This window comes from Notechis scutatus, chromosome 1 (assembly GCF_049901735.1).
Source record: "Notechis scutatus isolate UNSWTSFEM ecotype Mainland chromosome 1, rNotScu1.2, whole genome shotgun sequence".
NCBI classification, from domain to species: Eukaryota; Metazoa; Chordata; class Lepidosauria; order Squamata; family Elapidae; genus Notechis; species Notechis scutatus.
Window position 1 is genome coordinate 317,679,176 of NC_142009.1, and position 13,713 is coordinate 317,692,888.

A 13,713-nucleotide genomic window follows, 5' to 3' on the forward strand; every position below is an offset into this window, starting at 1 on the left:
AATTAGGAACATGGTTTTTAAGTGAACATTGGCTTTGCTTGTCAAAAGGCCGCAAAAAGTGATCACATGACCCGAGGACACTGCAACCATCATAAATACGAACCAGTTGCCAAGTGCCTGAATTCGGAACATGTGACCATGGAGATGCTGCATTAGTGTCAAGTGTGGAAAAACTGTCCTAAATCACTTTTTTCAGTTCCATTGTGACTTTGAACTGTCACTAAATGAACTGTTGTAAGCAATGGTGGGGTTCAAATTTTTTTACTAGCGGTTTTGTGGCCGTGGCTTAGTGGCCGTGGCTCGGTGGTCATGTGAGTGGGTGGGTGTGGCCAATTCCACATCACTCACGTTGAGGCGCCTTGCCTGGCTTCCGAGGTCTTCCGGTCTTTGTCTATTAATTTGTCTACTACTACAGTGTCTGCTTGATTATCTAACGCCTGCCTGTCCTTTTGGATCCACTCTATTATTCTCCACAATCTTCTGTGGAAACTCCCTGATGGCTGGCTGGAGAATTCTGGGAGTTAGTCCATACATCTTTCAGCTGCAAGACACTGATCTACCCCTTGGGTTCTACCTAGTGTGGTAAATCCCTGCTTCTATGGATCTGGTGTCTAGTGCCTGTTCTTGTGCTGTTATGATCAGTGATCAGTGTTGCCTTTTACACACACACCACTTCAGGAGTAATTATAAAAATGATGATTTCTCACTCATTTCTTTACTCATAGTAGAAACAAAATAAGCAGCCATAAATGTAACCTAAAGTTGGAACCCAAAGTCAGATGTACATTAAATGTAGACTGATTTTTACACATCTTCCCAGCAAACAGAAAAATTTGAAGCTCCAGGTAAAGAGGAATCATTTTAGGATGACTAACCAGAGTTTGCATGTTGGAGATGCCTAAAGGAATGCTGAGACACTGTTTTAAAGAACATTTGAAGGAAGGGTGCAGAATAGCCTTTGTCTGCCTGAGGCTATAGAGACATAGCACCAATCAAAACACTGTTTGTGAAGCAACTGATCAACACTGACAGGGTAAGCCACTAGTATATGAAAATAAGAGCAAATTCCACTCCCTTCTAGTACTGATGAAATTACCTAGTTTAGTAATGAAACATCTGCAAGAAAACCATCAAGCTCAGAGTACCAAGGACCCCACAATTCAACCCTGAGCTACAAATATTTTCTTCTATTGATACTTTTTGGTTAGAGGGACTCAGAGCCTGCCTTATATGAGATGGCTCCTGGTGGATTTCATTCTAAATTTTGATACAATTTCTGTAAATAAGGAATGTAGAATTATAATGGCTTGGTATTTGATCCTGCATACATAAAAAAAAATACAAAGCTAATGGATAAACAAAAAACAAATTTGAAAAAAGAAAAGGCTCAGGAAAGAAAAAGAGTGAAAGTGTAAGAAAGGAAAGAAAGGAAAGAAGGAAAATCGAAAAAGAATGACTTCCAAATTTTTTGGTACAGATATAAGTAAAAAAAATCAAACTTACTCTAAAATTAACATTTGTCTACATTATTTTCATAATCCCATATTTAGTCATCAAAGCCCAGATCAACTTTTAATTTCAGTTTCTCACCAAAAGTCCAGTTATAGTTCATATCGCTTTAATCATTATCTGTTAAGGAAACCACAACTGATTTATTTAATTGCACCAAACTCTAAACCAGGAATGCAAAATCCTAAACTGTAGTGTAGATCCATGCTTCTCAACTTTGGCAATTTTAAGGTACATAGACTTCAATTCCCAGAATTCCCAAGGCAGCATGTAGTATGCCAAAACAGAAAAATGCTGATCTACAGAGATATTTTTCCATTCCTCTTTTACTGGTTCTTACTTATAAGCAATCATGCAAAATCCTCACTTCTACCCCATCCAAGAACAAAGATAATGCAAAATTCTCATTTCCATTCCATGCCAGAGCAAAGATAATGCAAAATCCTCACTTCCACCCCATTCCAAAACACTCACCATTCCCTCACTAACCTGCTTTCCAGCTCCATTCTCCTGTGTGCAGAACAACAAGACTACCAGTTTAAAAAAAGTTCAGTCAGACCTTCCAGTTTCGGGGGGGGGGAGGGGGGAATCTTGCGAAGTTGTAAGGTCTGACTGAACTGACTGGTTAGCATCCCAGCTGATCTTTTGCCACCTCCCAGCTGATCACTGCAGCTCGCAGTCATGCAGCTTCCCCATCCTGAATGGCAACCTCGGTGGGCAGGGTGAGGTGAGGGGGTGGGGGTGGAGCCAGCCAGAGATGGTATTTGCTGGTTCTCTGAACTACTCAAAATTTCCGCTAGTCGCCAGAACTGGTCCAAACCAGCTGAATACCACCTCTGGTTGTAAGTCAAGTACCTGTGTGTGTAATAAACATGAGACTTGACTTCCCTTTTCTAATCATTCCACTCCCATCCCAATGATTGAGAAGCTGTGTGTTATTAAACAAGAATGTTTAACCTAAGAAAGCAAAATACCTGCTACACAGAAGTAGCAAATGTTCTAAAAACATTTTCATGTAGTACATTTTTTTTCCCAATAGGTTTTTGGCCTGGTCTTGATCCCATCAGACTGCAAAACAAATAAAAATTATAAGTTGTCAAAAGTCACATTTGATGGAGTTTAAAGAAAAAATTATCAATATTTTCAATAGTGGAATTCTTAATGAGATAGTAATTTTTATTCTGGCAGGAACTGTGGAATCATCTGTTGGGATACTTTAATTAGGCTTTCTGCATTGAGCAGCCCTGAGCAGGCTTCTTTGATTTAGATTTGGATTTACATGAACAGAAAACTACTTTGCTTATTTGCAAAAACTAGTCATGTTATCTTGGTAGGCAGCAAATAGAAGTTTTCTACTGCCCATATAAAACCACATAAAAGGAGACAGGGAGAAGATATTCTGAATATGATGTTTGTCTCAGTGTAATTGGAGCAAATATTTATATTCTTCGTGTTATTTTATTTTCATATTTCATATTTCACTATTATCTGAAATTATGCTAGATATTTCCATTTTAAGTATGGAACATGTAAGACAAATTAATGTCCACATAAAATATATTTAGGAATCAGTGGAACAATATCCCTTTTCATCGTACAGTTTTAAATTAAAATGGAGCTACAATGTTTTGAGAGCCTATGGTACAAAACAAGCCACAAACCTCATTGCGTCTTTGGTTTTGATTCCAATGAAGAGAGAAAAAATAGTTACACAGATCAAAAATATGTCAGAATACAGAAATTTTTCTATACACAGATTTTGAATTCTTACCCAGCATTTTCTATTCTAAGCAGTGGTTCCCTAGGATCCTTTTTCTAATTGTTGACTGAGTCAACAGTTTTTACAAGCAAAATCTACAATCTACCACCAATATACATCTCAGATGGAAAAAAGCTTGTATTAAGTTTCAGAGACCTATATAATCACTGCTTCTTAAACCAAAGGGTGTATATATGTTGTGTATTTATTGGGTATTTTTATTTTAAAACAAGCAGAAGTATTTCTACTGAGATTAGTTAAGAAATTTTGTGTACAATTCATCTGCATAACTTACGCATATACCCATGATTTTTCTTCATTTTGAAAACTAAAGGTAATCTTAGTGGATTAAATCATTTCATAAAATTCTTACCACAAAGACTACAAGGATACATGACTTCCTAAATTTAGTGAAAAATAACTCTGAGAAAACCTGCACTTCCATTTATGCATGATGATTAGAGTTAATTATCAAACATACAAACTCTGGGTTATACATCACTATTCCACAGTAAACTTTGGGATGTCTCTCAAGTATTCCTCCATGATATGACAAATACATCTAGTCCAAGATGTCCTTTACGTGCAAGGCATGCTTCTATGCATTAATAGTAAAGTGGAGCAAGTCAAATATTCAACATTCAAGAGAATTTAGTGTAAGATGGCATTGAACTGTGCTTCTGTTCAAAATTTTGTCTGGATTCTGGATGTAGCTGCTCGAGAAGCAGCCCTTAATGAGTTTGGCCCATTACAAAAGGAATGTTATTTTTAAATATATATTTGGGATGTGATCAGGGGCGGGATTCTACCAGTTCGGACAGATTTGGGCAAACCGGATGTTAAATTTGCATCTGGTTCACTGAACCAGTATTTGAATTGACTGGCTGGGCCCTCCCACCCCACCCTCACCCCACCTTGCCCCTCCCAGGAGTCTCCATGTGGTCCATTTTCAATGCAGGTAAGTGCAGGGTCTGTACAGAGACTCTGGGAGGGGAAAATGGGCCTTCCGGAAACGGGGCTGTTTCTGGCTTCTGGAGGGCCTCCAGAGCCTGGGGGAGGCCATTTTCATCCTCCCAGAGGCCCAAGGGAAGCCTCTGGACCCTTAGGAAGGCGAAAAACGACCCTCACAGAAGTTCCGGTAGGCCATGCCCACCCAGCAACTGGGCAGCAAACTAGTTGCTGGGATTTTTGAATCCCACCCCTGGATGTGATGGTTTTTTATTTTGGGATTGTTTCTTTTGCACTTGGCCCATATCTAAAGCAAAAAGAACAGGGCAGTTTAATCTGTAATGTACATTAGCTTGTATCAGATCAATTACTGGATCCAAAGACAATGTTATTTAGCAAATTACACTGAATTAACTTTGGGCCAAAGCTTTATTTTGAGTAGTTCACATGCCATACATTGCCAAAATATATAGAAGATAATTGAAATCCCCTGGCTGTTGGTTCTGCCTGATGGTAACATTTGATGATTTCTCAATTTTCTTCAGTTGTCCTAGTTTTGCACTTTTGTCCCAGTCGCTTTACAGTTGAATGCCCTGGTTCCCCAGCAGTAGCAACTGAGCCCTATAGCCCATTTTTCAACAGATGTTCAGGAGCCATAGCATCTGATGCGGTTCTTGTTGACCCAGGCAACGACCAATCAGGTATGGAATTTTGTTGATTTCTTCTCATTATTGGTGATGGTAGATGCCTGGGTTGGTTCATGATGACGAAGCCACTACCGATCTGAAAACTAGCAATCCCATAACCATAGGGACCGCATCCGATAGCCATCCAGGCCCAGCCAGTCAAAGAAAAAGAACTGGAAAAAAATCATGAAATATCGCAACCTGGCCATCGAAACTACACGATTATGGATGAAACATATAACAGTGATACCCATTGTCATTGGGGTACTTGGTACCATGTCCAAGAATTTTATAAAATACATTAAGAAATTGCAGCTTCCTGCAATAACACCAGCGGAACTGCAAAAAACTGCGCTACTCAGAACATTGTACATTTTAAGAAGATACTTGGTTGATACCTAGGATGCTGGCAGCAACCCATATCAACCATCAGCACTAGTCAATGATATTTGTGATACATTTTTAAATGTTCAGTTGACTGAGGTTCATGTGTAATGAATAAAAGAAATAACAACAAGAACAACAATAATAATAATGCAGACTCTGCAAAGAAGCGGACAAAACCATCAATCACATACTGAGCTGTTGCAAGACAATCGCTCAGACTGTCCACTGGAACTTGTGTTACAACTACCATCTGCCTGTAGCAAAGAACTGGTGGGATCATAAGCCTGAAAAAGTGGTCGAAAATGAGCATGCAAAATTACTGTGGGACTTCCATATACAGACTGACAAAGTTTTGGAACACAGTACCCTAGATATCACAATTGTGGAGAAGAAAAAAGTGTGAATCGTTGACATTGACATACCTGGTGAAAGCAGAATCAACGAGAAACAACTTGAAAAAAATCACCAGATATCAGGACATGAAAATCGAACTGCAGAGTCTCTGGCATAAACCAGTGCAGGTGGTTCCAGTGGTACTCAGCACACTGGGTGCTGTGCCTAAAGACCTAGGCAAGCACTTAAAAACAATTGGCGCTGACAAAATCATCCCTGGTCAGCTGCAGAAGGCCACCTTACTTGGATCTGCTCGCATAATCCGCCGATATATTATGCAGTCCTAAACGCTTGGGAAGTGTTTGACTAGTGATTTGTGATACAAAACCCAGCATGGTTATCTTGTTTGCTGTGTATACTGTCATTTTTGTGTACAATAATAATAATAATAACAACAACTCTATCATGGTATTTGACTAAAGGCTCATTCAAATATGCCAGTCACCCTTTGCAACTAGGAAGTGATGAATGCATATTTGTTAACAGAGCTGAACTTCAGTCTACCATGTTTCCTGTAATGTACTGTAATAAGGAAGAGGTGTGAAGCCATAAAAAATATTGTTTATCCCAGAATCAGATGAACCACAACATAGGAAATTTTTCCCCAATTTTTATTTTATTTCACTATCATCCTTTCTTGTGTGCTCCGACCACCATCCACCAAAATTCCAGGTTTCTTTTTCATAGCACAAGTGTCTGTCTCTCAGTCTTAATTACTTCAAAACAATAATCTTATCCACCAGGCATTTTGGATTCCATATCTGCATCACTACAGTTTTTTTGTGAACCTTCATTTACCGGTATATCACTCAGAGCATAATAATTCAGCTCAGGTGTATAACTAGGATGCCGAACTGGTTGAATGTCTTCCTTACTTTTCTGAAAGGACGATTTATCTGTTTGTTGATATTGAGATACTAGCACTTTGCCAGTTTTAAGATTTATCCAGCTTCCTTTTGGCATGGATAATGAATCATAAGTGACTGAGGCTTCATATTGCATCTCTATATAAGCTAAGGATTGTGCACTCAAAATATCTGTACTTACATGAGAAACTAGCACTTTCTCAACTTCATCAATACTCTGCATGTCATCCCAAGATTGTTGAGTGCTGAGATTTGATACAGTAATTTCAGATGATTTGTTGCTACTACAGGTTTGCTGATCAAATTTTGCTTCATTCAATTTCACATCAGATATGGGTGGTTTGGGACAACCTGCAGAATTTCCATTGTTCTCCAAAGCTGTTTTATTAAGCAAGTTCATACTTGTCTGCTGACTATGATTTATCAGTACTTTTCCAGTTTTTCTGTTTAGCCAGACACCATTTTCTAGAGAAATTCTGCTATATGTCTGTAGAGCTTCATCTTCTCCTTCTACATATGATGATGAACTGTCAAGAGAACTCCTACTTGCAGACTCATAAGGCTGCTGTGCACCATTTGAGGGTGTGCTCCAAAGGATGTCATTATAGTGAAATTCATGTTTCACAGACTGCTTACTTCCTTGATGGAATTCCTGCTGCACATCCAATTTGCTGCTTATTTGGAGAGCCATCCCTTCTTCCTGTTCAGAGGCCATTATTTCTTGCTGTTGGCTGGTTTGCTGGGATGATATATCTTCTGCCTGTCTAGATGTTTCCAACTGCTGGTTAGCTTGTTGGAATGCCGGTATCTCTATCTGTTTGCTAGCTTGTTGAGATGTTTCTATCTTCTGACTGGCTTGTTGGGATTCTGGTACTTCTGCCTCTTTGAAGGCCTGTTGAGATACTATTAACACTGCCTGCTGGCTAACCTGCTTGGATGTTGCTATTTCTGTCTGCTGGCTATCTGGTTGAGATGTTGTCACCTCCGGCTGTTGGCTGGTATATTGGAATGGCAAATCTGCATGCTGGTTGGGTTGGCAGTATTCCACAACCTCGCCCACTTTGGATACCACCATCTCTTGTCCAGATAGCTGTGAAGCTAATACCTCAGGCTTTGGAACTCCATCTATTAAAGCATCCTCCTGTAGATGTCCTCTTTGGGACTGCAGCAACTTCTCTTGTTGGTTTCCCACAATAGGTTCATCTTTGCATGACTCCTGCAGTCTTTTTTCTGCTTCATTACTTTCTAAAGATATTAGATCTTTCTTTTTAATCAATGCTGCTGCTGCCATTTGAGAGTCATCCTTACAAATATCTTGCTGGGCTATCATTTCCTTTCTGTCATCCTCAACATGATGTATTTTATCAAATTCCATCTTTTTTTCTTCAGGTGTGGAATTCCTAGCAAAACTTCCCTTAGGTGTGAGATCTTCTTTTCTCGCTCTATGCTCCTGAAGCCAACTTCTTTCAGTTTGTTGACTACTACATGTCATTAATTTACCAGTTCTTCTGTTTTTCCAGGTATTCATTCCAACTGAAATAATGCTATAAGTTTGCTGAGCCTTTGAAGCACATGAAGGCGTTTGTTTTGAATCATTTATATCACTTTCAAGGATATTATCCCCAGCTACTTTGTTCACTTTATCTGCAACCAGCTGATGTTCTGCCTCTACAACAGGTTGTTTACTTCCCCATTGAGGCAGTAATGTAGTGGATTGTTGGCTAACACTCCAAGACTCAAGCATGATGGCTTGTTCACTATCTCTCTGGGATTTGGGCATGATGAGTGATTCACTACACCTTTGAGTTTCTGATATATCAGGCATCACACTGGATTCACACACACTGCGTCTGGATTCAGTCAGTGGTTCAGTGCTCCTTTGGGGTTCAGGCTGTTTGCTCTCCCTTTTGGACTCAGATACAGTAAGTTGTTCACTGTCCTTTGGGGGTTCAAGTTCATATGGGTGACCACTGTCTCTTTGGAATTCAGGAATAGTGGGCCATTCACTATTATTTTGGGCTTCAGATACAGCAGGTTCATCAAACTTCTTGGACTCAGGGCAGAAGGGCTGTTCATTGCATTCTAATGATTCAGGAATAGCAGGCTGTCCGCTGCCTTTCCGAAAGTCAAGCAAAAGGGGATATTCACTGCCCATTTCAGACTCTGAAGAAATGGGTTGTTCACTGTCCTTCGGGGACTCAAAAATGAGGGGAAGATCTGCCTTCTGGGACCCAGATACAAAATGTGATTCAGGAATCCTCTGGGACTTGAGTGTTTCACTAGCTCTCCTGGGCTGGGGCAAGTTGGGTAGTTCACTAGACTTCTGGGATTGGAACACGTTGGGGGGTGCACTAACCCTGCGGGAATGGGATATGTCAGAAAATTCCATGGCCCCCTGGGATTTAAACAAGGATGGTTCATTGGCCTCCCATTTTTCACGAAATAATTCATTATTTTTTGATTCACTTGCAAGAGGCTGTTCACTAGTCCTGTCAAGCTGCATGATGTTAGGTGACTCACTGGTCATCTGGGACTCAGGTTCTTCAATAGCCCTCAAGGATTCAGACAATGTATCTTTTTCACTACATCTTTCAGACACAGCGAAAAGAGTTTCTTCATTGCTCCTTTGGGAGTTAGGAGGAGTTGAGTATTCAGTGGCCTTTGGGGATTCAGATAAAGTGGGCTCTTCATTGCCTTTTTGGAAGTCTGTGGTAGCAGACACCTCTCTACTTTTCCCAAACTTTGAGACCATGGATTCATTGCTATCCCTTTGATATTCTGGAATAGTGACCTGGCCACCATCCTTCTGGGAATAAAGCATGGCAAACTGTTCACCATTTGTTTGAAATTCTGGAACAAAAGATTGTTTAGCTTTCCAAGAGTCTGATATAGCAGGCAGTTCACTTGCTTTCTCAGTTTCAAGGGATAAAGGCTGTTTGCTGCTTCTTTGGGATTCTAAACTTGGGGAGTGCTTACTGTCCTCATGGGACTCAAGCACAGCAGCCTGTTCTCTGCTTCTTCTGCTCTCAAGTGCAGTATACTGTTCATTAGTCCCTGACTCTGAACTAATTCTTTGAGATTTTTGAACCCCAGGCTCATTACTCTTTGATAGTGCTTCTTTACTGGCAAGTTTCTCTTTTTTCTCTCTATAATTCTGAAGCCAACTATCATTAGTCTGTTGACTCTGGTTTTGCATTAGTTTCCCAGTTCTTCGGTTTAACCAAATAGTTTCCTCCAGTGAAATGATGCTATATGTCTGTTGACCAAATGACATCTTTTGTTTCAGTGGCATTGTTCTATTCTCAGAAGAGATAGTCCCATGTGGCTCCTTCGCATAATCAATCTTGTTTTCTGTTCCTAGGCTACCATGCTGTGATTTTTGCTTTAGTTCATATAACTTATCACTCTGATTATCTTTTTTTTTAAATTGATGACTATCATGTTCAAACTCTTTTAACCCAACTGATGGTCTTTTGTGATGAACTTGCCGATCTTCAAGAGGGAGACTACGAAATTCATGCACTTCAATTTGCTGGCTATCATGGAGACTATCTGACAAATTGGCTGGTAGACTGCAAGAGCGAAGTTCTGGAATGTCAATTGGCTTGCTTCCTCGGCGAAAATCCTGCTGTTTTTGTGGCAGACTATCAATACAGATGTCTGAAATAACAGGCTTACCTGTTTTTTGCAAGTCATCCTGATAACTACCATGATGAGATTCTAGCATTCCTAATTGTGCTCTAATTTTTGTAATGCTAACCATATCAGTCTGTAAACTTTTTTCAAGCAACTCTCTTTTCAGACTCTGAGTACTATCTGTCTGCTGAGCTTGGTCAATTTTAATTTTACGTATTTTTCTACGTCGTTTTGAGTTTTTTTCCTCTGATTTTATTTTTTCTGTTTCTACTTGTTGGCCTCTTAGTTGGGTCTCCTGCTGTACTCCAAATATTTTTTGCTCTTGAATATTATATTGGGACTCTGATACTGCAGGCTGTTGACTATCTTGCTTTGATTTTTGTCCCTCTGACTGTTTATTAATGTCCTGAGGTTCTTGTTCTGTAGCTTGTTGACTAGCTTGCTTTGATTCTTGCCCCTGTCGCTTTTGAATACTGTGCTGAGAGTCTTGTACTGCAACAGATCGACTACCTCGCCTGGATTCTTCCCCCTCTGGCTGTTGAATACCATGCCAAGATTCTTGTACTGCAACAGATCGACTATCTTGCCTGGATTCTTGCTCCTCTAGCTGTTGAATACCAGGCCAAGATTCCTGTACTGCAACAGATCTACTACCTTGTTTTGATTCTTGCCCCTCTGGCTGCTGAATACTGTGCTGAGATTCTTGTACTACAGCAGAACAACTACCTCGTCTTGATTCTTGCTCTTCTGGCAGTTGGATACTGTACTGAGAGTCTTGTACACCCACAGACTGACTATCACAGCCTGATTCTTGTCCTTCTGACTGCTGAATACAGTGGCAAGATTCTTGTACTATATGCCTTTGAGAAATTTGTTCTAATTCTTGTCCCTGTAGCTGTTGTGTACTATGATGAGATTCTTGTAACAGAGGTTTCATTTCAGAATCCCCAGAAAATGTTAATGTTTCAGTGTTTGATGTTTCTTTTTCTGAATTGTTTCTTATCATGGATTGATGAAAAGGAAGTAAAAGTTCTGCAAGTGTTTCTGATACAATACTGGTTTGCTGATAGCTAGATGTCCTCTGACCTGTTCTTTCGCAAACACAAGTCCTTTCTTTGTTCAAAGCCTGTCCCTGAGAACACGTTTTGTTTGGTAGTTTTTGAACACAAATGCCTTGCTCACTGCTGTGCTGAGATTCCACTCTATTTGTATCTTGGCTACCATGGTGCATGACTTGTGTCTTTATTTGCTGACTATCATACTTTTCTACTTGTTTAGTTCCATAGCCAGATTCTTGCACACAAGCCTTTTTTATTTCTGTCTCTTCAGGGGTTTGTAAAGGCTGGTAAGCAACAGGCTGCCGATTATTACAATAGGATTCTTGGTCTTGGAGTTGAGGGCTGTTGGACTGTAATTGTTTCTTAAGAGGTGTTACACTACTTGTCCTTGCAGAAATATTTGTCTGCTCACTTTCATCCATTATTTCTTTTCGTCTAAAAATGCTCACTTTGCTATCCGTTTGCAGAGACTTGTCCACCACATTTTTTTCAGAAATCTTCTTTTTAGGTTTTTGTTCCATTACTTGCACAGAATATCCACTTTTCTGATAGTGACTGATCTGAGTATAATCCTCATTTGTGTTAGAAGTATGTTCCAGGTTCTCAAAATTGAGTATTTCCTCATTCCCAGGATTTATCTGGGTGAGTACAATTTCAAATTCACTCAGCTTTTCTTTTAGCAAAATTGCTAAATTAATTCTGAGGCCCTGAGGTACCAGTTTTTGCAGCATCAGCAAGCCAAATCTCCCTTCTGAACCAAGCTGTTTTCCTTTTAAAAGCTACACATAAAAGAAACATAAGTGCTACCTTTTCTGATCCCACTTCATAACGATTAATTCTTTTCATTAGGACTGTGACTTGGATGTAAATGGAACCATTTTCTAGGTGGTGATAAATCTGTGTTGGGTGCGTATTTCTTATCTACAGCCAGTTGGAATCATGGCCTTTTATGTCAAAAAACTAGATTAAGGAGTTAGCAAGTAATTTGTCAGATGATGGTTTCCTATTCTTACTCCAACTGCCTTTTTCTACAAGCATCAGAAAATGGTCTGTGACATCACTGCACACTGTGCTCCAATCATTTATCTTATAGTTAAGCAAGATTCTAAATCCAAGCCTTTAGAACTAGGAATAGAATTCATTTTTTGCCATTCAAGGGCAGCAGCTGAAGCCTTGACTATTCTTACTGCCTTCTAAAGAAAGTGATTTTACAAAAAGGCAAGTAATAATAATTTCCCTTAACCAATTCTTAAGTGGTGCCTTACTGTTAGGAAATATTTTAGAAAATTGTTGAAAACAACGGGTTTGTAGACTGCAAAACTGATTGTTTAATAATTTCCTTTCACCAGATTTTCTGGCAGCCTTCAACTTAATTTCTTGGCTAAGAATTATGAGTTGCAGTTCAGCATGTTTATACAGGACAGAAGAAAAATAAGTTTTGATTTTAGACCACAGTTTGGTTGGCATGAGGAAAATTTTCTCCAGATCAGTTGGCTTTATGAATGGGCTGAAAACATGAAACAGGTCAGTATGTATGTATTTATCTATTTATTTATTTGATTGGTTGAATTTATTTGCTGCCTATCTTATAGCAAATGGCTCTGGATGGTTGTAGGGAAAGTGGTCATGCACGTTAGTGGACTCTGGATGAAGCAGATTAGCTGGACTCCTTTCAGTCAAGATTCAGACCTAGACATGGGATAGAAACAAGCGTTGGGTACAATTTTGGATCATGTCTGGCAGGAGCAGGATGGGGGATGATGTGCCCATCCTGGCTCAACCTCTCGCCATTTTCTGATATTTGGGAATGACCTTGGAAGCACCAGCAAGGGGATTAAAAGACAGTTTAGCCAATAGCAGGCATGTGATTGGGACAAGAGGCTCAGAAGAGTTCCTCCTTTGTTTTGAGGCTGCAAAGGATTAGATGGGGAAAGAGAAGTACTTTCAGCCATACAGGATAGAGTAATCAGGAAACACAACCTGATGAATTAATTCTGATTATTGTAAGGTTACATTAACAGAATCTTTTAAGTCTGGAAGTACTCCTCTCCTTGACTTGAAATAGATATGGATTGGAGACGCAGACCGTAAATGTGTTGAACTCCAACTCTCCGTAATACACTGGCAACATAACTAACGGAAAACTCGATCGAAGGAGAGGGCGGCAAAGGGTTAGGCAACTTCTGGTATGAAAGCGTGACGGCCGGGCCGCCTAACCACGAAGCCTCAGATTTCTTACTAGCCTCGGCCTTCCTGGTACTATAATCGCTCTCCGCCTGCACTTCGTTTGAGCGGCTGTGGAGCAAAAAGCCAACCTCGGGGAAAGCAAGGCAAGCCGGCGGCCCCACCTCCATAGAGTATCCGAAGGGGCCGCCTTCTTTTCCCATTGGCACTTGCCCGACAGGCCGACTCCCTCTTCCTCCGGTCCTCTTCCCGGGCCGCTAGAGAGCGCAACTGGACCCTGCCCGGTT

General features: G+C 40.1%; 1 protein-coding gene across 1 annotated transcript; it reads right to left on the reverse strand.

Moving 5' to 3' along the window:
* Positions 1-6,414: 6,414 nt before the first annotated feature.
* Positions 6,415-9,822, reverse strand: LOC148133501 (uncharacterized). Its single transcript, XM_087954328.1, has one exon. It carries the CDS (start codon positions 9,820-9,822, stop codon positions 6,415-6,417), a length of 3,408 nt encoding a protein of 1,135 aa, XP_087810454.1.
* Positions 9,823-13,713: the final 3,891 nt, after the last annotated feature.

Excerpts from the sequence above, each read along its gene's own strand:
- LOC148133501 (XM_087954328.1), bottom strand. The coding sequence starts at position 9,822 with ATGTCATTTGGTCAACAGACATATAGCATCATTTCACTGGAGGAAACT.